General features: G+C 40.5%; 1 protein-coding gene across 1 annotated transcript in view; it reads right to left on the bottom strand.

Moving 5' to 3' along the window:
- Positions 1 to 5,115: 5,115 nt before the first annotated feature.
- Positions 5,116 to 27,290, bottom strand: part of WDR88 (WD repeat domain 88) — a 30,471-nt gene continuing 8,296 nt past the window's right edge. The window contains exons 3-11 of the mRNA XM_073308425.1: positions 26,178 to 26,266; positions 21,957 to 22,020; positions 21,288 to 21,426; positions 16,767 to 16,896; positions 13,485 to 13,669; positions 11,738 to 11,820; positions 6,857 to 6,925; positions 6,304 to 6,396; positions 5,116 to 5,351 (exon numbers count right to left, since the gene is read on the bottom strand). Of these exons, the coding sequence (XP_073164526.1) occupies positions 5,229 to 5,351; positions 6,304 to 6,396; positions 6,857 to 6,925; positions 11,738 to 11,820; positions 13,485 to 13,669; positions 16,767 to 16,896; positions 21,288 to 21,426; positions 21,957 to 22,020; positions 26,178 to 26,266 (975 nt within the window). The 3' untranslated portion in view covers positions 5,116 to 5,228. The remainder of the gene's footprint in view (positions 5,352 to 6,303; positions 6,397 to 6,856; positions 6,926 to 11,737; positions 11,821 to 13,484; positions 13,670 to 16,766; positions 16,897 to 21,287; positions 21,427 to 21,956; positions 22,021 to 26,177; positions 26,267 to 27,290) is intronic.

The raw sequence follows: 27,290 nt of genomic DNA, 5'->3' as shown, positions 1-27,290 counted from the left end.
GTTTTTAAGGTCAGGCTTGACAAAGCCCTGGCTGGGATGATTTAACTGGGAATTGGTCCTGCTTTGAGCAGGGGGTTGGACTAGATGACCTTCTGGGGTCCCTTCCAACCCTGATATTCTATGATTCTATGATTCCCCACGTGCCAGGTGGCAACGCCCCACAAAACCGAGTGGTGTTGGGACCTGGCGCACAGTGTCACGGTGCCAGTCCGGTTTGGTCTTGCTGCCCCCCATCTCCGGAGCAGCAGCCGGACCAAATTTGAGTGGTGTTGCGACCCCATGTGCTAAAAGTCTCCCTGCCAATCAAATCTGGGCTGGCCAGCAGCACCCCATCTCTCTCTCGGGGCAGACTGGCCAAACCTGTGGGGCATGGCATACCACTTTAGCCACTGGAGAGGGTGGGAGGTATGTCGAGCCCATAGCTATGCCAGCCCAAACCCCGGCATCGATGCAGCATGGTTGCTGGAAGAATGCTTCCCTTGACCGAGACTGTCGCTTGGAGAACTGGTGTTCCAACAGTGACAGAAAAGCCCTTCTGTCACTGGAGACTGCATCTACGCTTAGGGTTGCCAGGTGTCCGGTTTTTGACTGGAACATCCGGTTGGACAGGGGACCCTGGCAGCTCCGGTCAGCACCAATAAAAGTCTAGTTGATGCAGGGCTTGCAGGGTCCCTACCCGGTTCTGTGCCACTCCCAGGAAGCAGCCGGTGTAGTACTGGCATGTCCCTCTGGCTCCTACATGTAGGGGTGGCACTCGAGCCGGGGCAGTGTGCAGAGCCCCCATGGCCCCCACCCCATGGCCCCCACCCCATGCCTAGGAGCTGGAGGGACATGCCAGCCACTTCCGAGCAGCCACCTGAGGTAAGCGCCACCCAGAGCTCGCACCCCTCACCCCCTCCTGCACCCCAACTCGCTGCTCCAGCCCCGAGCCCCCTCACACACCCAAACTCCCTCCCAGAACCCACACCCCAACCCTCCCGCACACCAAACCCCTTGGCCCCAGACCAGTGAAAGTGAGTGAGTGAGGGTGGGGGAGAGCAAGTGACGGAGGGAGGGGGGATGGAGTGAGCAGGGACAGGGCCTCGGAAAGGGGCAGGGCAGAGTTAGGGCCTCGGAGAAGGGGCGGGGCAAAGGTGTTCAGTTTTCAGCGATTAGGAAGTTGGCAACCCTATCTATGCTACATGGATATAACAGCATAGCTATGGAGCCAGTCTCACAATAGCAGGTTGCAGTCTCACAATAGCAGGTTGCAGACATTTATCTACACTACCGTGATAAATCAACCTACACTATGCAACTCCAACTACGTGAATAACGTAGCTGGAGTCAATGTACCTTAGGTTGAGTTACCACAGGGTCTACAACACGGGAGGTCGACAGGAGATTTACTTTATTCTTCTCATCTGGGGTAGAGTACAGAGGTCAACTAGACCCACTCAATTGACCACCGTGGATCAATCTTAGAGCGTCAATCCCCGCTGTAGTGTAGACCTGTCCATACATGCACCTCACAGAGGGCTTGTCTACGCTACCGCACAGGGTCAATCTAAGATACGCAATTTCAGCTACATGAATAGCATAGCTGAAGTTGACATACTTAGATCTACTTACTGCGGTGTCTTCACTGTGGTAAATCGACAGCTGACGCTCTCCTGTCGACTCTGCTTGCGCTTCTCATTCTGGTGGAGTACCAGAGTCGACGGGAGAGTGCTCAGTGGTCGATTTATCGCGTCTATACTAGTTGCGATAAATTGACCCCTGCTGGATCGATTGCTGCCCAGGTTGTGAATCTCAGGGCTTGTCTACACAAGATGCATATAATTTAAATTATTTTTTTCTAATTTAGATCCAGGTCTGGTAAGCCCTCCACATGCAGAATGTCCACAGACATCAGTGGGAATTCCTCTCTCAGGGAGCCTTTACACTGTTAGCTTCTTGGGGCAAATGCTCTGTTTCATGCTATGCCAAGCAAACTGATGACTTTAAAAATAGAAATAACAGCTGTCAAGGTTCCTTCCCCACTCTGAACTCTAGGGTACAGATGTGGGGACCTGCATGAAAGACCCCCTAAGCTTAATCTTACCAGCTTAGGTTAAAAGCTGCCACCACCAAAGTGTTACACAAAGAACAGGGGAAGTGCCCACTTGGAAATGTCTCCCCCAAAAATATCCCCCCCAAGCACTACACCCCCTTTCCTGGGGAAGGCTTGATAAAAATCGTCATCACTTTGCATAGGTGAACACAGACCCAAACGGTCTTTAATTTTAATTAAAGAAAAAGTAAAAGAATCACCTCTGTAAAATCAGGATGGTAAATACCTTATAGGGTAATCAGATTCAAAACATAGAGAATCCCTCTAGGCAAAACCTTAAGTTACAAAAAGACACAAAAACAGGAATATACATTCCATTCAGTACAGCTTATTTTATCAGCCATTGAAACAAAACAGAATTTAATGCATATCTAACTAGATTGCTTACTAACTCTTTACAGGAGTTCTGACCTGCATTCCTGCTCTGGTCCCAGCAAAAGCATCACACACAGACTGAGAGGACCTTTGTCCCCCCCTGCTTTGAAAGTATCTTGTCTCCTCATTGGTCATTTTGGTCAGGTGCCAGCAAGGTTATCTTAGCTTCTTAACCCTTTACAGGTGAAAGGGTTTTTCCTCAGGTGCCAGCAAGGTTATCTTAGCTTCTTAACCCTTTACAGGTGAAAGGGTTTTTCCTCTGGCCAGGAGGGATTTAAAGGTGTTTACCCTTCCCTTTATATTTATGACAACAGCTATTGAATCTGCGGCTCCAGTCCTGCAATCAGATCTGTAGGGGTTACAGGGATCCTCCTGTTATGGATCTGATTACAGAATTGGATATAATTACGGTTTCCTCAACAGTAAAGCCAGGGATTCAAGGGTCATACTTAGAACCAACTCATGGCTATGTCAGTATGCCTCTCCTTCTCCTATAGCAGACCCACAAGAGCAGTCATAATTACCTGCAGAGAAGTGCAAAAACATAGGAAGTCCGGCAGCAGTGCAGATGGTGCTACTAGCTTAAAAGGGACACAGTAGATAGTTTTGGGGAGTTCTTGAGCCTTTATTCATCAAACAAGTTTGTTATGTAACTCTTGAATGCCCTACCTTATAAATCAGGCCCAAAATAAGCTATATATTCCCAAGCACTTAACTGGTTTAAATGGTCTATGACAGGGGTTCTCAACCTTTTTCCTTCTGAAGTCCGCCCCCCCCTCCCCCGACCATGCTATAAAAACTCCACTGAGGCACCGGGCATTGGCCACTATCAGAAGACAGGATACTGGGCTAGATGGACCTTTGGTCTGATCCATTGTGGCCGTTCTTATGGTCTTATGTTCACTACCCACCTGTGTTACAACAACTGTTTTTCTGCATATAAAAACCAGGGCCAGCATTAGGGGGTAGCAAGCAGAGTAATTCCCCGGGGTCCCATGCACTGGGGCCCCTGCGAAGCTACATTGCTCAGGCTTCGGCTTTCTGCCCTGGGCCCCCACAAGTCTAATGCTGACCCTGCTTGGCAGACCTCCCTGAAACCTGCTCACAGCCCCCCAGGGGACCCCAGAACCCTGGTTGAGAACCACTGGTCTATGATACAGTTGTAGAATTTCCTGTTCTCTCTATTCTTTGTCTTGGTCTATCAAATTGATTCTGTCAAATAAGCAGTAAAATACAAACTGATTTAATAAGACTTATGTTTCCGACAGCAAAGTATCAGTTTGACTTGTCTTTATTAATTTGGGAAATAAAAGACCCTTTCAAAAGAAAATTTCCAACCTATTCATCTCTGAATGTCACACTATTTATACACAAAAATAACCCTCTATAGAGTAATTAGTTTTGCTCTCTCAATGGAAAATCTTAGCGCTTTGATTTTTTCAGCTAAATGGGACAGGAAGAGCAAATAAAGGACATTCCTAATTCAAATATTATAAGAATATTATTTAATTAAACTGAGATTATTTTCAAACATGCAGAAATTAGTTCAGTATTATTATTCATATTTAAGGGTAATTATTCCAACAATAAGACAGGCACATTTTATGTATTCTGCAAAAATAATTCCAGCACCATACAAACTGCATTTTTTCAACTTTTTACTGCAAACCAATGATATTTAATTAAGAGGAAAAAGAGGACAGTGTCTTGGGATATGTTACAGCTTGTCACCTCATGTTTTATTCAAAGCAGTAAATCTGGATAAAACATATTATTTCTTAAAAAATCATTTTCTTTTCACCTTGGAGTCAAGTGCAACTGTAGCTACCGAGGCTACACAATTCACATGGCTTAAAAAAGAAAGAAAGACCCATAATAGAGTTCCATTTATTTCATAGCTTAACTACATTCCAGACTACTACATATCCAGGTACAATATATTTTTTCTTCTTATAAATCCCTTTTAAAATAATATAATCTGCTGAAACACGTTTTTGATGAATGAGGTCCCCACATCTTGAAACACTAATCTCATATTAATTGACATCCTCACATAGCTGGTGAAGAGGTATAGACTTTTAGGGACAAATCCTGAGCAGTGCTGGAGTTGAGGGTGCTGGCAGGATTGGGTCCTGAATATATGGGACTAGTTTGGCATATGTCATGTCAAACACAAATAATAACGTATTCTTGTGATTGAAAGTTCCTAGAAACATTTTATAAGGGATGTTGGAAGCAAGATAATACAAACCTCATGGTCCAAATGCCCTCTCCACATTCAAATTTCAAAACCCTTTAGCATTTTCAATTGATGCAAATGTTTTTCATATTTCCAGTATACTCCACTCCATAGTAAAAAAAGATGGTTTTATTCTACACAATTTAAGGACAACTGTCAGCAAATTACTTAGTCACATATTTTCTTTGTTACAACCACCTTTATTAAGTGTGCTCACTTAAAGGAGATGGATGTAATTTTATTTTCTTGTACAATATGAATAGATTTAAAATCTTAGGACTTGATCCGGTCATCTGTTACATGGTGAAACTCAGTATGTATATTGCACATGTGTACAATGAATAAGCAATTTTTTTTTAACATAGATGTTACTGTATGGCACAGAAGTATGGAGGAAGTCCTTGGCTCTGTATTTACATGCAATATAATATACTGATAATCACAATTAGGTATAGGCATATGCTTAAAAACTCAAATGTATTTGCACAAATAGTCTGTTGGGAAGAATTTAGAGATCAGGCACTACAATGGGGGTAATGGCAAAATATTTCTCGAAGGAGAAGCCAGTCGACAGAATACACACTTGGTTACCGCTTCAGAGTCATCACACTGTAGGAGTGAGAAAGGTTTTTCACATTCTTCACACTGATATAAATGTAACATGAAAAAACAACAAAAAGGATGTTAGTTAATCATATGTGCCAGACATGAATTATCTTACAACTGATGCTCAACTATAAATATACAGCCCTGATTTTCAGAGGTGCTGAGCACTTGTAGCTCTTATTAGCTTCAAATGGTGCAGTGTGTGCTCAATACTCTTGAAAAATCAGGCTCATTCAGTCATTGTGCAGGAAGCTTTCCTAAACTTACTAGTATCTTTTTGTAGTTTGTGATATTGCCTTAGCAAATTTATTATTATTAGTTTATACAGCACTGGAGGTGTGATGGGTTTTACAAAACAAATAAAGATGGGGTTCCTTTCCCAATCTCACACGGCTTAGAACAAATTGTTTAATTGGAATTAAAACTGAATTGTCATCAAAATTTCTTTTTTTCCCCCTCCTCTTAACCTCTGGTAGTGATTTCATACCTTTTCTTTTCCTTCTTTTGTAAACTCAATATTTGTTTTGTTTATTGGGGAGTCATAAATGTGCATGAGTGCATGAATACCACTACCTGAGGCCAGCAGTATTGCTAAATATGCAGCCAATCACACTACTAAGCATCAGGTTTGGAAGCCAAAGGATTTTTTTATTTAAAAAAAATTAATCTGGTTTACTATTGTTTCTAAAAATACAATGGCATCTGTACATGGACTTCTGCATCCTTACCAAATACTTTTTAAAAAAAAACAAAGAAAAGCATTGATGCATCTGTTTTGAAATTCCTTACTCTTCTCCCTCCCCCACTCACATATAAATAATTACATGAATTTTGTGAACAGAAGACAAAAATAAGGTAAATCAATGTTTGAACCCAGCAATCTTGTTGACAATGTCCTTGCAGCCATTCACATTTTGGTTTTGAACAGAGTGAGGTGTAACTTGAGACTATATGGGCAGACCCATCAGCTGTACCTTCACATAATGCTTACCTGAACTATTTTTGTGCCTCTTGTATTTCTGCTTTCTATTGCCGCAGGAACATGATCAGCCTTTTCAATGTTCCATAATCTCAAAGTAGCATCCTAAAAGTCAGAAACAACAATTAGGACATGTATTTATATGTTATCACTGGTCAAGCACCATAGCAAGCTACAGTATTTGTCCAATGGATAAAGGCCTCATCAGTTGCACAAAGCACAAATAACTCTACTTATAAGCCAGGAAAATTTCTTGGATAAGAGATGGGCATTATTTTTAAAACTGTCATTACTTTGAAAACAAATAATTGTTTTACTCACCACAAATATTTAGTAATCTTAGAAACTGAATTTATGGGTCACACCAAACATGTACACCTACATATGAAGTTCCTTTTAATATTTTCTGTAATTGCTTTTCAACTGATCGTAAAACTACAAATGAAAGACTGTCTGGGTCAACTGTTACATTAAATTATAATTTTTCTAAAACAAATATTGAAATACACAGTGAAATCTGTTTCCAAATTAGCTTCCTATACCACATCTGTAAGTTAGTTGTTACCTTTGAGGAAGAAAGGATCCATTTCTTGTTGTTGCTAATTGCAACATCCATCACCCAGTCTCCATGGCCCTGGAGCAAAGCAAATTGTAACTTTATTACTTTTATAATAAAATAAATAGCTGTCTTCACCACAAATCCATTCGGGCAGCCCTTCCTACATTAAGCAAAACCTCTGTGCATGCTCACTCATCCTTGGTCAGAAGAACAGCTGCTATCAGGTTAATCTTTTTCTGCATATACTTGACACTGCCTGATCCGCTATCTGTGGTTTGTGTAACAGCAGCATCTCAGTTAGAATTGTAGTTCTGGTGGGTGCAGTGCTGGCAGCCAGTGTGGTAGATATTTTTAGTTCCAGTCCTCCTTGTGTGTGTGTGATTGTTTGTGTGTTTTCCTGTCTACATTTTTAAATAATTTAGCGAAATATATATAGAGAAAGAGGGAGGGAAGAAGACAGGGAAAGAGTTGTTTTCTAGTGCACACAGTGTAGAGCAGTTTGAAGATGTGGGTCAGGTGACAAGAAGGGGGAGAGCTTTGAGGACAGCCACCAGCCCTTCCCCACTTCAAGGGAAGGGAGATGATTCAGAAGGCAGGTAGTTGCATTGGGTGGGCTGGGCCTTCTTGCTGCTGCACAACTGATCACTGAGCATGCATGGAGATTTGTGAGAGCACCATTAGGTCTCCTACCACAAGAAGAGAATCAACCTAAAACCAAAAATGAAGAAGTAACCCACACAGTGAATATATTAAAAAATTAATAGAATTAATGAGAAAACTCCTAGAGTTCAAAAAATGATGTTTTTGCCTTTTGATAGACAAACTTCACATATGAAAAGTATGGATTAATGTTTATCAAAAAGAAACGCATTAATATTTTCTAAAATACAGGGAGAAAGGCAAAGACGTATTTAATAGGATATATGGCAAATTTGCCATTTTAGAGTCATGTATTTCTTTGATGCAATCCTTTTCATTTACAAAGCATGTCCACAAAGTCTTTGTTTCTCTGAACACAGTGGGTATCAGACAACAGGAGGCAGTTTCTTTGCTCAGAGTTCAAAGCTTCTTTTCAGCTTGCACTCTGCCCAATAAACTTCTTCTTGCTTTCTTTCCCAGCCACATTTCCAGGGCTTCTCTTGCTGTTTGCTTGGCTTTTTGGCTGCTTCTCTCTGCTTGCTCCTGCCCACAGATGTGCACATCTCCATCAAACAATACCCAGAGACCCATACTTCTCCCACATACCCTCCTCCCACGTAGCTCGGTTCCTGACTAGCCTTGCATGTGACCTGTGTTTTGGGATGGTTCTCCTATTGTTTCAACTATCTTACTCCAAAAAGGAGCTTAACTGCTCCTTACATTTATCCTGAATGAATGGCAGCTATCGCACTCACCAGCTTCAATTAATTTTTACCCAACATCTATCAAACCAATATTATGGCCCAACTTTATGCATATTGTGGCCGAACTTTACAAAATTACATGTAAAATTACTATTATTGTGCATACAGTCAAAGTAACTGCATGTGTAAATAATACAAGCACGTTACACAGACAAATTTGAAAAGATGGGATTAAAAGTATGCCAGAGGTACAAAAAAATAGCCTTATTGTCAACACCACTAATATTCTAAATTCACTGCTAGGATCTACTGAAAGGTTTTAAAACCTACAGGCATTGGACACTAATATCAGATACCTAAATCACATTGGAAGTGACTGACTTATTGAATCATACTCTTCTAGAGCATAACAGTATCTTCCCTATCAAAAGCAGTCTGTCCTCATGGCGATGATAATCGGTGCTCTCAAGATCTCTTCCACACCCAGTCACTTGCAACAAGGATAATTCTTATTTTAGATTCTGGGTTCAAAGTGAGTTCTTTAAAACCAAAGAGTCAGTTCTAAGTGTGAGTAACAAAGAGTGGGACTGAAGAAACAAAATTCTGAAGGTAAATATTTTAGCTAAGTGTCTTTTTCAGCAATGAAGGTATTTCACTGATGTTTTTGGCTTCAGAATTTTATTCAGATTCATCATCTGGACCCATGGAAAAGAAGCCCTTGAGGAATTCCACCATGATTTCAACAATTTCCATCCCACCACCAACCTCAGCCTGGTCCAGTCCACACAAGAGATCCACTTCCTGGACACTACAGTGCTAATAAACAATGGCCACATAAACACCACCCTATACCGTAAACCTACTGACCGCTATTCCTACCTGCATGCCTCCAGCTTTCACCCTGACCACACCACACGATCCATCGTCTACAGCCAAGCTCTGCGATACAACCGCATTTGCTCCAACCCCTCAGACAGAGACAAACACCTACAAGATCTCTGTCAAGCTTTCTTACAACTACAATACCCACCTGCAGAAGTAAAGAAACAGATTGATAGAGCCAGAAGAGTTCCCAGAAGTTACCTACTACAGGACAGGCCTAACAAAGAAAATAACAGAACGCCACTAGCCGTCACCTTCAGCCCCCAACTAAAACCCCTCCAACGCATTATTAAGGATCTACAACCTATCCTAAAGGATGACCCAACACTCTCACAAGTCTTGGGAGACAGGCGAGTCCTTGCCTACAGACAGCCCCGCAACCTGAAGCAAATACTCACCAACAACCACATACCACACAACAGAACCACTAACCCAGGAACTTATCCTTGCAACAAAGCCCGTTGCCAATTGTGCCCACATATCTATTCAGGGGACACCATCACAGGGCCTAATAACATCAGCCACACTATCAGAGGCTCGTTCACCTGCACATCCACCAATGTGATCTATGCCATCATGTGCCAGCAATGCCCCTCTGCCATGTACATTGGTCAAACTGGACAGTCTCTACGTAAAAGAATAAATGGACACAAATCAGATGTCAAGAATTATAACATTCATAAACCAGTCGGAGAACACTTCAATCTCTCTGGTCACGCAATCACAGACATGAAGGTCGCTATCTTAAAACAAAAAAACTTCAAATCCAGACTCCAGCGAGAAACTGCTGAATTGGAATTCATTTGCAAATTGGATACTATTAATTTAGGCTTAAATAGAGACTGGGAGTGGCTAAGTCATTATGCAAGGTAGCCTGTTTCCTCTTGTTTTTTCCTACCCCCCCCCCCCAGATGTTCTGGTTTAACTTGGATTTAAACCTGGAGAATGGTCAGTTTAGATGAGCTATTACCAGCAGGAGAGTGAGTTTGTGTGTGTATGGGGGTGGGGGGGATGTGAGAAAACCTTGATCTATGCAGGAAATAGCCCGACTTGATTATGTAAAGAGTTGTCACTTTGGATGGGCTAGCACCAGCAGGAGAGTGAATTTGTGTGGGGGGGTGGAGGGTGAGAAAACCTGGATTTGTGCTGGAAATGGCCCACCTGTTGATCACTTTAGATAAGCTATTACCAGCAGGACAGTGGGGTGGGAGGAGGTATTGTTTCATGATTTCTGTGTGTATATAAAGTCTGCTGCAGTTTCCACGGTAAACATCTGATGAAGTGAGCTGTAGCTCACGAAAGCTCATGCTCAAATAAATTGGTTAGTCTCTAAGGTGCCACAAGTACTCCTTTTCTTTTTGCGAATACAGACTAACACGGCTGTTCCTCTGAAACCATTCAGATTTATAATATTGATCTTTTCTCATTTACAGTTCCAAAGTGGGAACCCAAGTACAAGGAGGGCACCTGTAAGTTTCAGTCACTATCTCTGAGTCCTTTTGAAAATGATACAGCTAACCATTCAAAATAAAACCTTAAACTCAGTTCTTGCACCAGCCAGCCAGCAAACTGCAGGGACCAGAGCAACAGATACCCTGAATCTCTCTGCCCTCTCACAGTGACTGTGCAGCTACTGTATTCTGTACTTGCTACAGGCAATGAGTGTGTTTCTTTGGTAGTCAATGTACAGCACATGGCAGCAGACCAATCTTAAGGTCACCAAAACTGAATTAAGGACACCATGTCAGAGCATGAAATTAAGAGTTGTACTCTTAAAAGGTAAAATCCATCATGTTCACAGTTAATATCTGATCATTTCAAGTCAATAATAAAATTTTAATGGTACATTTTGGAGGGCCTTTGAAAATTTGTACCATAAAGTCCTAAACTTACTAGCTCCTATATACCATAATGTGCTTCCTCCACAGATGTACCACCTTGTTGCCTCAGGTATGAGGCAGTCATACTGTATGTAGTGAATGAGGAACAAGGGCTATAAGCACTGAGCAATAAGGATAAAGTAAATATCACACAGCTGGGAGCTGCCTCATTTACTAAGCATCATCTACCCCAAACACTGAATAAGAGAGTGGTTGATCATGAACCTGTAACGAAAGATGTATTATAATACATATGAACGTGGGGGCAGAGTAAAAGTTGAATGGACAACCTTAACTATGGCCTTTCCTAACTTTTGAGTGCATCTCCTTTGTGACCTTAACCTTTTTTTTAATGTAGACCATTATATTATATGGATACATACATACTTACAAAGGCATGTAGCATTTTTAAATTCATACACACATTGACCAGTCTCTTACTGGGGGAAGTCATGATCTTCCATGGTAAATATGCTGTTCTACACAATGCATTTACTATCACAGCTGATGCAGTAAGATAGAAATCTAGTAGTATGTTAATAACACATCTGACAAAGAAAATAGCCTTGCCGGTAATTATAAAAGAATATGTTGTCCCCAAGAAATTAAAGTCACATACAGTACATAACAGATTCTTGTCTATGTTTATGAGGGTTAGGGTGGGGGGAAGAGAGAGAAAAATACATACACATCAGTTAATGTAAAGAGATATACAATACTCATACTAGCTGTAGATTTGTATAGCTTCTCACTAAACTAGTGAGCAAATAGGAATTTAGTACCTTTAACGCTAGCTTTTTATATCCTGCTCCTGCATCCCACAGAGCTATAGTTTTGTCATATGCTCCAGACACTACAAGAGATGCTAAAACACAAATTAGATGCCATATTATTTCTCTGGGTTTTTTTTTATACAGACTAAACAGAACAAGCTCCATCCAGACTTGGATCAGACTGTTAACAGAATTTAAATAATGCACTAGTATTAGGTATGCTCTAGCAAGGTAATGGAAGTCCAAGAATTTTTTTAATGAGTATAAACATAGGCATAAAATTCAAAGTTATCAAAAATACAACCAAGCATACAAAGTAAGAGAAAATGCTGATGACATGAAATTTGATGAGACATTTTATTTTAAAAAAGTTAAAATAGCAAAAAGTTATTTGTAAAATTACTAAGTTTTGGTTAGCGAAACAATCACATTTACTAATTACTATAGCTTTTCTTTTACTGGTAAGTTTAGTACTTGCAGCAGTTAAGAACCAGTGGCTAAAATACACTTCATTCACTAGAAGCTTCTCCAAAACCTTTCCTGAGGTAAATTTATTTCCTTGACTCCAAATAGAGCATATTCTTCTAACATGGGACAGAAATAGTGGGAAAATGTCAAGAAAGTGTCAAGAAAACTTTCTTGTAATGATCTCTCTATCAGATTAGCTTTGAACAGAATGAACCACAATAAAGATTTTTGAAGCAGAGGTGATACTTCCAAATACCACTGTTCAGAGGCCTATCTGCAAGTCAGCTACTATCCCTATGAATGCTACTGCCAAACTAGTTGGTGCCACCTTCGATAATTTCATTCCCAGCATTTTTTTCCCCCAAGTGTGTAGTTTAGGATTGAAATCACCGAACTGAGAAGACTGGGTTTAGATGGGATCACAAGGTGAAGAGGGGTCAGTACTTTAAAAGGCCATGTTTGTTATGGGTATAAAGACGGGAAGTTCTGAGAGAAACAGCCAATCAAGGCATAAAGATTTGTAGTAGCCAAGCACAGCAAAGAGGAGAGACAACATTTCAATATAACAAGTTGATGGTGTTTTCTTTATCTCTGCAATAGCAATATCACAGGCAAATTAACACCTAAGCTTCAGCTTCAGAGATTATTTAGTCCAGGACACAGTTATTACCTGGGATACAAAAGTATTAAAATATCAGCCATTTTATAGAGAGGAGTCATAGTGCTCTACTACTATATCTCACAAAATGCCATAAAATTTTTTTTCTGAAATATCACATTATTGGAAAATGTGGATTCAACCATGTAGAAACTTTACTCCTGGAGGTACTGACTAAAGATACACAGTGACAACCTCTCTCTCTCATTCAATATGCTTAACAATAATAATATGTACCAATATACTGTATATAGTGTTTTACATTTTCAGAGTGCCTTACAACCATTAACTAATACCAGGTGGATAATAGCAAGCATTCAATCCATGAGGTGGCTCAGTAGTTTGTTTCTACTCAATCTACTCTCTCAATATGATCTTTTTACAGAAAATCTTTGACGATTATATCAATTAAGCAGCATTTGAGATGTCTGAGTAAAGCAGAATACAGACCATCAATTTCAATTTACTTACATTATGTGGGTAGCCATTTAATCCAAATGAAAAACATTTAATTTTGAAATTGAGAAATAAATTAGTCATGTGATTGGCATGTGACCCCCTGTGACTTATCTGAAATGTAGTACATGTATATACTTGAAGATGTGTATAATGGTATTTAACATAACTCACCATCTTTGCTAAAAACACAGGAACTAACAGAACCTTCATGACCTTGGTTCAAGCAAATAGGTCCATGATAACGAAACTCCCCTGTTTTTATATCCCATATTTTTAAGGTTTTGTCCCAAGATGCCGTGCACAAGTAATGACCATCTATGGTAAAGCAGCAGTCTGAGATGACATTGGTATGTGCCCTGAAATACACATGAAAATGACTGCAACAGGATACTGTGATTTTTAAAGCCATTAGAATGCTGTAAGGGCTTGATCTTGCAAGGTCTGAGTACTCTGACCCATCAAGTGAAGCATATTCTTAGCTTTTATCATCTGAGTAGTTCTGTAAAAGTCACTGGAACTGCTCATTTGCAAAAGATTAAGCATGTGATTAAGTGCTTTTCTGGATGCAGTCATAGTGTTTAACATCTCACAGGATCCAGTACTAACTGAGTTTTAAGTAGAGCTTATCACCTGTTTCTTGTCACCCACAGGGTAACACTATACACCAGTTGAATTAAAAGGCAACATTGAAGGGTGAGCTATGGATGCCTTCAAATAAACAGCACTGTATGTCTCTCTCTACATGTAATGAAACTATATGGTGATTTGAAACTAACTAAATATAATCAATGGAAAAGTTTAATCAATTCTACAATGAACTCCAATTTTGAGAACAGGGGGTGCACCTCAAGAAAGAATCTCAAAGTTCCAGAACATGACAGGACTTTAGTAATTCGTGCAATCCACAATGGGGAAGGGATTACAAGCATCTCTGCAGGAAACAGTGTTACATCCATTGCAATTTAAAAGAAGGATTAGTAAAATGCTCCAGATCTGAGTCTCCCATTCTAAGTAAATTCCTAATCCTTTTAAGGGCAACTTTAATAGTACCTTTTTATCCAGACAATTTATGATTAATGCTTTTATGATTTAAAACCAGAACCACTGAATTTGTTTGCCATTGTTAATGTTTTTCAATAGCTCATCTGATATCTTCATTTGTTGCATACTCCCTTCTTACACAGACTATAGCATTCTATCTTTATATAAGGATTTTCATGTAGTATTGACTTCAGTGGGAGTTGTGGGGGCTTCTCTCAGGATCAGGCTATATGCACATACACCAATCAAATGCAGCAACACACTCAATAACAGCAAGGTGGCCTGGATATCAGGGAAATCCCTAATATTAAGAATAGTGCTATAGGAACTTTACAGTCACTATTGGTTAGTCTCTAAGGTGCCACAAGTAATTCTTTTCTTTTTGCAAATACAGACTAACATGGCTGCTACTCTGAAACCTATGATCAGACTGGATTTCAGATGTTATGTTCTCATCTGAAATGCCTCCAGTTAATGCACAGAAGTCAATCTATTTACCTCAGAATGATGAAGGGACAGTTTGAACCTCTCAAGATTTGACCTTTTGGTTCCAGGGAGTGTACAAATTTCACACCTCAGTTTCAGATTCAGAAGCCATCAACTCTAGATAGTGAATTAACAGCTGTGAGTTTTCTCTCCAGATAATTTCACTCTGATTCCACACTCAGATCAAGACCTATCCTTCTCCAAAAATATATCCTGTGCATATGTATATGTTCCATTTTGCAGTCCTTTAAGAGACCTGTATCATGCTAAATGGTGTTTCATCTTCTTCACATTTGTTAATGTTATTATCCAGTGTTGCTAGTCCTGAGAAACATCACGACTAGCTTCCAGTTCAACAGCACATTCCCCATGCTATTGTTTGCTTTCTCCACTATCAAATTCTACGTCTCAGTACCTAGAAACTATGATTAGCTTTAGTTAATGCTTACAGATGGACAGATGCACCTCATCTATCATTCACATCAATAAGCTTGTATATAGCATATTATTTAACCTTTCCATGTGTAAAGGGACTGTTGTCCCCTTACTAAAATTCATTGGGGGTGTTCTGGTTGGCTAGCTCCCAGTACCAAAAGAAAGGGGAAAGGTCGATGGGAAATCAGGTCCTTGAGACTGATAGTCCCCAGGAACAACGGGGAGAGGCCAATGCTCCAAGTCCAACTGATTGACAGGGCAGGCAGGCTAATCAAGAAGTCAGGAGGCCAGGGGGGGTCCCGCCTTCCCAGTGAGCTGGTATTGCCTGGGTCAGACAGAGTGGGGCTAAGCTCAGGAGCCAAGCTGAGCTGGGGAGCAGAGCTGTGCCAGATCCAGAGGGGCCAGAAAACCAGTCCAGGAAGCAGGTCAGTGCTGGGAGCAGAGTCACAGAAGCAGCTCACAGAGCAGACCTGATCTGGGAGGAGAGCTGCAGCAACCAGAGGCAAAGGGGCCAGAGAAGTAGCCCAGGGAGCTGGAGGCAGAGCAGCAGCAGTGCTGAGGCAGAGTCGAGCTGGAGCTGAGGCAGAGTCGAGCTGGTGCTAGAGCAGTCCGGAGTCAGGTGCAGTGAGCGGCTGGTGAGAGCGAGAGGGACCCTGGGCAGGAGGCCCAGTGTAGGGAGACACCCCCAGCTAAGAGGCCTTTCAGGTCAGACTTGGAGGGGGATCCTAACCCTGACAGGGCGGAGACAACGCTGGGAAGAAGGGTCCGGCCACCTAGAGCCTGAGAGCGTGTGGCCACTGCCAGAGCAAGTGTCCAACCCGCAGCATCCCTGCAGCACAACCAGAGCCTGAGAAGGGGCCTGGGACTTGTGAGGAACAGACTGAACTTCCCTTACATTCCAGAGACTGCTGGTTGTGATGTCCCTTTGTTTGTGTTTTCCTTTAGCCTTTCCCATTTTTTCCTTATTTTTTTTAATTGATTGCTGTTTAAGAAATTGTATTTGCTTTGAACTGAATGTAATGATCAGTGGATCAGGGAAGCATCCACTGCAGAGAGAGCACCCCAGAGTGGGAATTCCCTAGCCCCTGCCCTAAGTGACCACAACAAGGTTGGGGGTTGAGCCCCCCAGGAATCCTGGGCCCAGCCTTGTTGGGGTTATGAGGACTCTGCCACACAGGAGAGTGGAAGGGGAGCTCTTGAGGTCAGGCAAGCCTCTGGGTAAAGGAAGTGAGAGTGAGGACTCAGATCCTTTCGCTCACCCATTTCACTGTGTATAAGTGTATAAGCCAGGACAGTTCCCCATAATAGCGGGACCATTCCCTGCTAACACATGTATTTAGATAGTATGTTGTTCAGCCTTTCCATGTATTATGCTATTCAGTTACATAATTACTGTTCATTTTCCCAGTATAAATTGTAACACAAATTTCACTGATACTTTTTAAAAGTACATATAAACCTTGCCTAATATAGATATACTATTTTTCTTACTCATTAACTGTGATAGTGGTGGATTGTGCTATAATGTCCCAAAGCTTTATGGTCTTATCAGATGATACCGAAGAGACTCTCTCGTTGTCAGGGTCAAAACAACATCTTGTGATTGTGCTTCTGTGATGATCTATAATAAAAACCAAAACAAAAATATTACCTATCTTGTAATTCTGCTTCCTTGAAGATGCTATTTTCTGGATTCTCACATCTGGGTCTCACCTCTGTAGTTCAAAAAAGGCAGAACTCCCTGAACTCTTGATGGTTTTTTCCCACCAACGGCAGTGAGTAGGAGCACAATCCCCCTTTCCTCCCCAACTGGCGTCATGCAAAACACCTGAACTAACTTACTGCCCTTCAAACCATCCAGTCCCGATTAAGTAGGAAATGAAGGAAAAAAACAAACAAAAATTAGCCAATAACAAAAAAAAAATTGAAAATGTAATCTGGCAAAAGGTAGGACAATAACATATCAAAGTGTCAGAAAAAAATTCACCCCAGAAATTCCCTTCTGAAATCAGAGAGGAGGTAAGTAGGTTGAGTGAATAAGAATATCACATAAAATGATATCTTCAGAGAAGCAGGTCAGTATTCCCCCTTCTCTAATGATATCTTCTAGCCAAAATTCTAATTCGTGGAGATTAAGCAGCTCTAGGAATACCCCAGAAGAACAACTTCAGCAGGCAACAAGAACAAATCCAATAACAATAATGTGAACAAGCAATTAAACCTTGGGCATAAAACAAAAGTGGAGGTGATGGCTTGGATTCCCTACCTGTTACCACTAACCTTTAGTCTTAAAAAGCTTGGGGAGATAGTTCCTCCTATTTTATACTAGGGAGTCCAAGAGTGAGAATCCTGCACAAACATCATATTTTAAAAATGCATTATTTCATGAAATGTACTCCAAACTGATTTTAATTGTAATTTATAACAATTCTTTTAAATATCCTAGAAAGAATAGCATGTCAAAATAGTCACTTATGACTTGAGATAATTCTCTCTGCTAAGCCATTCTCGCTAACTGCCTGTGAAAGTAGTAATCTTGACCTGGCAGTCAAGACGTTGATATGCTAGCTCTTTAGAGGAGGGCACAGCACTTTGCTCCTTAAACACTGATTTTTGTCCAATCTGAGGAATAGTATAGGCAGCTGCTATAGGATAGATCACTTATCCTATTCTCCAAGCAGGGAAAAGGGTGTAGTGGTGCTGTCACTACAAGCTACGCTACACTACATTAAGAGCCTATATCTAAGACAAAAGGAAATTTTGAAGTAAAAAGGTAAGCAATAATCTTGCAGACATTATCTGATTAAATTTGACAACCTTCATTCCTCACAGATCTGGAGGGATAATTACACTAGACTGAAATATCATACAATAGATTGATTAATTAAGCAGTCCTATGAAACTGTAGATGAGCAAATATAAATATTATATTTACTATCAACATATTACCAAAGTGAAATTCTATTATGAAAATACTGACTCCTCATTGGCTTTGTTACATTAGTTGTCAGCTATTCTGCCATGAGAACATGTAAACATGGCACACAGTAAAACTTCAAGGCACACAGTAAAACAATTATCTTTGTAAATATTTCCTATCAACAAATTAACATCTATTCAATCATATTCAATCTATATATTAAAGTCCTATTGATCTAAACACTAATTTGCAATAGTCTCAACAATGGGATTAGAATTTGCATGTGAAGTAATAAACTGGAAAAAGTTAAAGGACATTTGAAGTACATGGTACAACTCAAAATCCAGTATATCATATGTGGGATTTTTTTTAGCCATGGTATCATCCAGTTTGTATACAAAACAAGCTCATGGAAGGGTCTTTTTTTAAAACAGCATGAAAGTCCCCAACACACAGTTCAGTTGAAAAGATACAATAAACACCAGCAAAAGCAATACAGTGCATTGGAAAAGTTATGGGATATGTTAAGTTTTCCTCAGTTATGGCTAAATCTCAGCTATGTTGTCTTTTGATGAATAACTTTATTAAAACATATCCTTATACTGTGCTTTAAATTAAAATTTAAAATTCAAAGGAGTAGTAGTTTTGTAGATTTTTCTTTTTTTGCTAATGAATCTAAAAATAAGTCACTAGCTCACTATTCCATTGATTTTTAAGCTTTCAGGCCCTAATTCAGCAAAGTACATAGTTAAACTTTAAGCATGTAAGTCAGAGGTGGGCAAACTATGGCCCGCAGGCCACATCCAGCCCGCGAGACCGTCCTGCCCAGCTCTTGAGCTTCTGGCCTGGGAGGCTAGTCCCCGGCCCCTCCCCTGCTGTCCCCCCTCCTCCGCAGCCCCGTGGACAGCGCACCTGGCTCCAGCCGAGGGGCGGGGCTGCAAGCTCCTGCTGCTCTCAGAGGCATAGTAAGGGGGGGGGGGGTTGGATAAGGGGCAGGGGGCTGCGGGGGGCAGTCAGGGAGCAGGGGGCGGTTGGATGGGGGGGAGGTTCGGGGGGGTCAGTCAGGGGACGGGGAACTGGGGGGATGAATAGGGTGTGGGAGTCCCAGGGGGCCTGTCAGGGGGCGGGGGTGTGGATAGGGGTCAGGAACAGGGAGCAGGGGGGTTGGATAGGGGGTGGGGGTGTGGATAGGGTTGGGGGGGCAGTCTGGAGACAGGGAGCAGTGGGGGTTGGATAGGGGGTGGGGTCCCGGGGGGCGCAGTCAGGGGACAAGGAGCGGGGGGGTTGGATGGGTCAGGGGTTTTGAGGGGGGCAGTCGGGGGTGGGAAGTGGGAGGGGGCGGATGAGGGCAGGGAGCCAGGCTGTTTGGGGAGGCACAGCCTTCCCTACCTGGCCCTCCATACAGTTTCGCACCCCAATGTGGCCCTCGGGCCAAAAAGTTTGCCCACCCTGATGTAAGTAGTTCCATGAAAGTCATTGTAAACCAACTCTGTTCTGACAGGTTTCAGAGTAGCAGCCGTGTTAGTCTGTATTCACAAAAAGTGTCCCTTTAAAGAATAATGGAGCTGTTGTCCATCTTGAAACTACATTCAGTTGTAGTGTACTTCTGACTTTTAAGAACTAGAAATTTCAGCAAAGCACTTAAATACATGTTTGTTTATCCTTTAATTTATGAGATTGCTCAGGTGTTTAGGGCTTGATTCTGCAACATCTTCAACTCCCACAGGCTTCAATGGGAGTTGAAGGTACTCAGCATAACCCAGAATCAAGTCCTTAAACATGTGCTGATGTGCTTTGCTGGACCGCAGTCTCAGCGCTGAAATTGCTTTCAAAGGGGAATTGTGCTTAAAAATCAAAACCGCTGTCAGGCTAATTTTTCTCCACAACATCATTTTTATAAAAATAAGTTCTTATGAAGTCTAATAGAAATAGAAGTTTTTCTATAAACTTTTTAGAAACAAAAACAAAGTCACGGAAATATTCTTTTAAATCAAAGAAACATGCCCTTGCAATGTTTGCATCCTAAATATGTGTTGTTGTGCCAATTTATGAAAACCAGAAAATGACTATAAACCAAAGTGATATTAAATAGTCAGTTTTTTACAGGCCAAAGAGATGAAAGTTTAAAAAAGAAAAATTGAATAAATTGTGAAAAGTAAATTAGATTGTTAAAAACTGTATCAATCTAAAGTGATATTTGTAACAAAATAACTGTAGTTAGTTTAACTTGACAAGACAATACGTTTATGTACATACGGAGAGAAAACACACAAGCCTTCTTGGTTACTGCAAAGCAACCACTAGAATTCAGTCTTATATGTTTATCTATGAGTCCACAAGTGGACTCATGCACCATGTTATCATTGATCTATCTCTTATCCAGTTCCTGGTGCTTTTATGATAGCATAGTAACTATCACAGAGGTTTTGGGAAGAAAACAGAAGGAAATATTAACTCATGTCACCGGACCTGGGATACAACTTACCAGAATGCACAGAGCGCACCCAAGCCCTTCTACACCACTTAAAGAGCGCATAGGGCTTGTGCAGACCCATGGGATTACATGGGCCTTAAGTAATTAACCAGACCTAGAGAACTGGGATACATTCCATCATCAGTGCACCTCAAATGCAGAACTCACACCAGACAACACCAATTTACTGATCCTGAAAAATCTAGAATTAAAAATCCTCTGAGGAGTCTATTACAGAAAACAAACACTTCAGAAGGAGAGGAAAGAGATGGGAGAAAAGGAAGAGTGAGTTGCAGAATGCTAACCAACACATATGGTTAAGATTCTTGCACACGCTCATTTTAATACACATTGACAAAGCTGAACAAAGTGTAACTGGACAAAAACATCCTATAGAAATATGTGGATGGCATGTTTGTGATATGTCTTCTTAAATTCTGTTTCCCCTTCCTTACCCATTAGTTTGTTTCCCAACCTCACAAAAGATTGTTTGAATCCAACAGATCTTGAATTTAATATTAGTCTAGTTTTTATGACTTTCTTTATGCAATCAAAAATTATCTCATCAGATGCAAGATTCAAGAATGGAAGAAAACAATGTGAAGTTTTAAAGTCTTACCTTGAACATATGCCACCGTTGTGGCATTTAGTGCATCAGTAACACATATAGCATTTTCCATGTCTAAGCCAGATACCACATATTTACCATCACACGAAATATTACATGAAGTTACAAGACCTTCTTGGTCGACAGTCCACTGACGAAGAAAATAAATGGAAAGTCATGCTTTTGGGGATTAGTTATGACATAGTTTCTTATCCGTTCTTCTGTAATCCATAAATAGGCTCAGAAGGAATAGTTTTTGCTACTGTTTGATATTTTAATGAACTCTGATACATGTGTGTTTACAGTATTTCAATTTTTTAAACCCACGTAATATTTTGCATTAGCAATAAATTTAAAATTTGATAGCACCGGCCAGCTGATGTAATAAAATTGGCCACAAATATTAAATGAATTAAACCTCAAGATAGCCTTCTGGGGAGGTAATCATTCTTGTATTATTTTACAGATGAGGTAACTGAGGCACATCAAGAAATTCACTTGCCCTAGGTCACACAGTTAATCGCTCTCACAGCTGAGCCTACAGACTCCAACTAGACCACATTGGTCAGTAATGTGAGGATTGCATTTTTTACTGTACCTCCAACTTAAAAATCTTTATGAATGTGATAATATTACCAATTTCTGCTAAAAGCTAAACTCATTGAAAAAATCAATACATACAAGCATTTTTCCTGTTTCCATATCCCAAGCCTTTACTGTTTTATCATATGATGATGTTATCACTCTAAAAATTAAGCACATTAACAAAAACAACAATCAATGTTTCCATTAAAAGAACTGACTTGAAATGCTGTTAGTGTAAAAACAATAAAAAGTTGTCTTTGTGGGGAGAAAAACAAACACCACGTTTAGTATTCTGTTAAATTATTTGTTCTCTCTACTTCCCAATAATTTAAGACAAATATATTTTGTTTTTATATTTTTGCAAAAACTATTGCCAAAAAAAGGAGTTAGTTGGAAATTTTGAAATGAAAGTTGGAATTTTTCGCACTAGAAATTAACAAAAGAATGCCTTCTATGTAATTTTGAGTACAGACAGCCTACTCATTTTCATTTCGTCCCATTACAAGTTATTTAATTATCACTAACTTTAGAATGAATATAAAGCAATTATGGTGGGCTTGTTGTTATGAATGTGAAGTGTCTTCGTTGCTAGTTATTTGCATTTTCAGGAGTTGATATTGCTGCGTAACACCACTGACCTTGCTATGCACAAATACAAAGCCACATTACACAACAAAGCCATTTAATAAAGTTTACTAGAAACTGACAGGTTTCTGGTAAATGGGAGCTCACATTAATTTTTTTCTTCTACACTTTTCTTAAAACATTCCCACATATTTTAAATACATTTATTCTGAATGTTAAAGAACATGATAGTTATTCTTTATTACCATAATGGCTTTTCACTTGTTCAGTTTTTGACCAATTTATTACAATGTCACTGAATATCATTTTATATAAGTTCAACATGAACATGGATTTTAAATATAATAAAAGAATAAAAGGAACCTAGATGGCAAGGAATTTCATACATTAGTCTTCTGACAATCTACAATTTATTTTCTGCTCTTCAGTAGACATAACCTAACACATAAAGTCCATATCTAGTTTATATATCAATGCTATTTTTGACTGGAAACAGATATAAAGGTCAACAAACTATGAAACTCTGCTTGTTTGTTTAGCAATCTTCAAAAACTCAGGCAACAGCAAAAGGCACTGTTAGCATATTTAAAGTGCGGTGACCAAAGTTTTGTCACTACTTAAAAGTTTTTTTTGCCAATCCTCCAACTTGATTGGAATTGATCTAGACCAGGGGTCGGCAACCTTTCAGAAGTGGTATGCCAAATCTTCATTTATTCACTTTAATTTAAGGTTTCACGTGCCAATAATACATTTTAATATTTTTAAAAGGTATCTTTCTATCAGTCTATAATATATAACTAAACTATTGTTGTATGTAAAGTAAATAAGGTTTTTAAAATGTTTAAGAAGCTTCATTTAAAATTAAATTAAAATGCAGATCTTATCAGTTTAGTGTGGTCCTTGCCCTTGCTTTTCCTTGCTGAGTTTTCCAATGTCTGGCACGTATTTGGATACTTTAAGCTGCACACAGGCTTCTCAGTGATCAGGTGTTAACCAGCTCCGAGAGGGACAGAGGACAGATTTCATGTGTGAAAACACCTGTTCACACAGGTATGTGGATCCAAATGCTGAAAGCATTGCAAATGCAATTTTCTTCAAACATTTAAATTTCACTGGCAGGGACATCCAGCAGGTCAGAATAGAAGCCCCATGATCTCTCTCGGTAGCTTCAAGTGCACTCCGCAGATCTCCAAACTTTGACGCCCACAATTCTGAGCTTTTTAACTGAATGAGCTGCATTTTGAAATCTTCAACACCCATCCACTGAAATACAGACAAATCCAAGTCGCTTTCGTTGAACTTTTCAGGTTTAATTAGAAAAGAAAGCATTGGGCCAAATCGCTGGAAATCTTGAAATCTGTCAGAAAATTCTGATTCCAGTTCTTGCATGTACCTTCTTATCTCAACATCAAACGCAGTGCGCTGTTCCATGTGGCGTCATAGTGATGTAAGCAGCAAATCAGGACTTAAAAATATCCCAGTACAGTGGCACTGGAACAATTTTTAAGGTGGGGGTGCTGAGCTGTGCCCCCTCTTGCCCCTGTCTGCACCCCTCACTGCCCCAGGCTGGGGCCAGTGGGCCAGAGCTCGGGGCGGCTGCAGAGCCTCGGGCCGACAGCCAGGACCCCAGGAGGGCAGCAGAGCCCCCCGGATCGGTGGCCAGGACCTGTGGCCAGCTGCGGGCTGAGCGGGGCCAGCGGACAGAACCCCAGCTGGCAGTGGGCCAGTGGCCGGTACCCCAGGCCAGAAGCAGAGCCCCCGTGACTGGTGGCCAGGACCGGGCAATGTGAGTGCCACTGCAAATCAGCTTGTGTGCTGCCTTCGGCACATGTGCCATAGGTTGCCTACCCCTGATCTAGACTATGCTCCACTGATAGCAATACCAGGAATAATACCCTTCGAGACATTTCTTGACCTACACATTCAACTGTTTGTGTATGCCACAGCTGCTGTAGTGATTAATGTCCATGGCAGGACATTAGATAAGATGCATCGCCTGACAAAATTATGACAGTTGACTGCAGAGATGTAGAATGCTGATAAACAATACAGACAAGACAGAACTTTTTTGAATATATTAATTCCAATATCAGAAGAAACCCATGATCCTAGGCTAGTTCACGAATTATTATTCATTTATACAGTGGTATACATTTACATATCTCTAAGTACATAGAGCTTTCAGTCTAATCTAGACAAGTTCTGTGTCTGGAAGAGCTTGTTCTAACACTCACTGAAGCCAAATGAAAGATTCCCATTCCTTAATGTGCATTGCATTGGGTTCTAAAATAGAAAGTTTTAAGGAGTGTTGGACAAGTTGCTGGTGAGAATAAGATCAGAAGAATTCCTGGAAGAAATGAGTTTTAAGGATCTGAAAGTAGAGAAGGAGCTTTGCAGACATGAGACTGTTCCAAGTGTAGGATTAGCATGAATGAAGGTGCAAAGAAGAGGAAGGAAAAGAAAGATGGAGAGGATGAAGAAGATAAAGAACAAGAGAGAATGAGAAGACATAACAGCAGGGGCTAGTTTAGGTTGGACCTTTAAGTTAAGGAAAAGACGTTTGAATTCACTATACTAAAAGATAGGAAGTCAATGAAGAGACTCAAAGAGGGGATGATACAACTGGAACAGTAGGAGAGCAAAATGAGTTCATCCACTTTGTGTAGACTTGAATAGGGAGAGGCAACAAAGTCCTGAGAAGAGAAGTTTAAGGCATTTAAGATAATAAATTACGAAGACAAAGGGTTTAGCAGTGGGAATAGTGAGGAAAGCTGCACTTTGTTAATATTACTGCAAACAAAAATTACTTACCTTTATTATTATGCTTCTCTGAAGATAACACCTTGCAGGGTCCTCGCTCTTGGGTCTTGTGCAACCAGCACAAGTCATTCAGGAAATTCTCCAAGCTCTTAACATTTATGACTGTAGGCTGGCTCTAGGATTCCCCCCAACTGAGCCTGCTCCCACTTCACAGGCCCCAAAACATTTCAGATAGTTACTTTAAAGAGTGGGAAGCAAGAGCTCCACAAAATCTTGCACTACATAGTAAATACAATAACCTTCTCTGCCTCGTGTGGATGGGTGAAGAATCCTTCTTCAGAAAAGCAGAATCACAAAGTAAGTAATGTTCCATTCTCTGAAGACACCATCAGCTCATTATTCTTATTCTGGGAGAGTAAAAAGTGGTGTCTGCTTCCCGCAACTGCCATTGGCTGGGAATGGTGAACAGCGGCCACTGGGAGCTGTGAGCGGCCGCACCTGTGGATGCTCAGGTAAACAAAGCATCTCGTGGCCTGCCAAGGGCTTACCCTGAACAAGCCGTGAACCAAGTTTGGGAACCCCTGCTCTAAATATAACAACAGAATACTGTTCCAATAATTTAGTGTCTAATTTCAAACACATCTGTTTACACCAAAACAATCATTCATTTTACTGCATTATAAAAGTAATATTAAATGGTCAAAGATAAGCTAACTGGCATAACAGTTTTTCTATCTGCACATTTTTAATCACCTTCAACACAGCTATCTCTGTGTATTTAGAAAAGATTAATTCAATTTCCTCTCTAACAAATCTATATATATAGAAGCATCAGAGCAATACTCAGTTTATTTGTTCTGAGTTTCATTCTGGTTTTTTTCATTTGCTGTAAAAATGTAACATCTAGCAGTTAAATAGACCACTTTCTCCTCTCTATTTATACTTACATATGAACTACAAATAAAATGTCACCTTTTGTTATCAGGAGTCAAGCTGCACTCAGAAATGGGAGCTGTGTGTTCTTCTTCAAAGACTTGAACAGGAACACCTTTTTCAACATCCTTAAATAAATCCAAAGGAGCTTGATTAATGATTTTGAAAAGATAAAATGCAACATATAAAAGATCTGAAATCAGTGAACTTGGTCTCAGTTGTAACATCTGATCTGAGAAATAGAATGATTATTACCTTTATCCATGAAAAAAATGACCTTTCACCTGTTCCACAAATCAGTCATCAATACTAGTGTCCTGAGACCACCGCCTGTCCTGCTGACCAATATTGTCTCAGTATGTCCTTTTACTCCACTGTCTGTTTGTATCCACCTGTTGTCTCTTGTCTTATATTTTGACTGTAAGCTCTCTGAGTCAGGGAACACATTTTGTTCAGGGCCTAGCACAATGAGAGCCATGAATCATAAATTTCTTCCCAGAGGAAATTGACAAAACACAACTTGACTTTCCTTCTCCGCTTGGCTCACCTTCTTAACCCCTCATACAATTTTCTCCTTCTCTCCCTCACAGACATTTCTCATCTGCTCTCCTCCTCTAATCCCTCCATTGCCCCTGTGATGCCATCCCATCCCCTGCTCTCCCTTGTGCACACTCTAACCCCTCCCTTCTCTTCTCCATAACCTCTCACTCTCCTTTGACTCTTTCTCCTTACTATGCAAGCATGCTTTAGTCTCTCCTATCTTAAAGAAACCATCTTTGATCCCACTTGCCTCTCCAACTACCACGCTATCTCCATTTAATCTCTAACCTCATTAAATACACTGTTACAGTCACGGTCTGGAGCTTCTCTCCTCCAATTTCACCAGGTCCTCTCTAGCCCTCACATCCAAGCTACATATTCTTTTTGCATAACTTCTCTGAAATACAGCTTCTCCTATCCATCCACACAGCTAAAACATTTATCCAGGCTCTCAGACCATCTCATTCTCTCTTATTGCAACATTTTTTTCTCTGTCCTTGACAAATGCAATCTGGCCCTGCTCATATCCATTCAGAATTCTGCTGCAATCATCTTTCTAGCTATGTTGCATCAAACATAGCTACTTGTTTCACTTTCAAGGCCCTTCATGTC

This window comes from Lepidochelys kempii, chromosome 12, assembly GCF_965140265.1.
Source record: "Lepidochelys kempii isolate rLepKem1 chromosome 12, rLepKem1.hap2, whole genome shotgun sequence".
NCBI lineage: Eukaryota > Metazoa > Chordata > Testudines > Cheloniidae > Lepidochelys > Lepidochelys kempii.
This window is presented reverse-complemented; position numbering and strand designations above follow the sequence as displayed.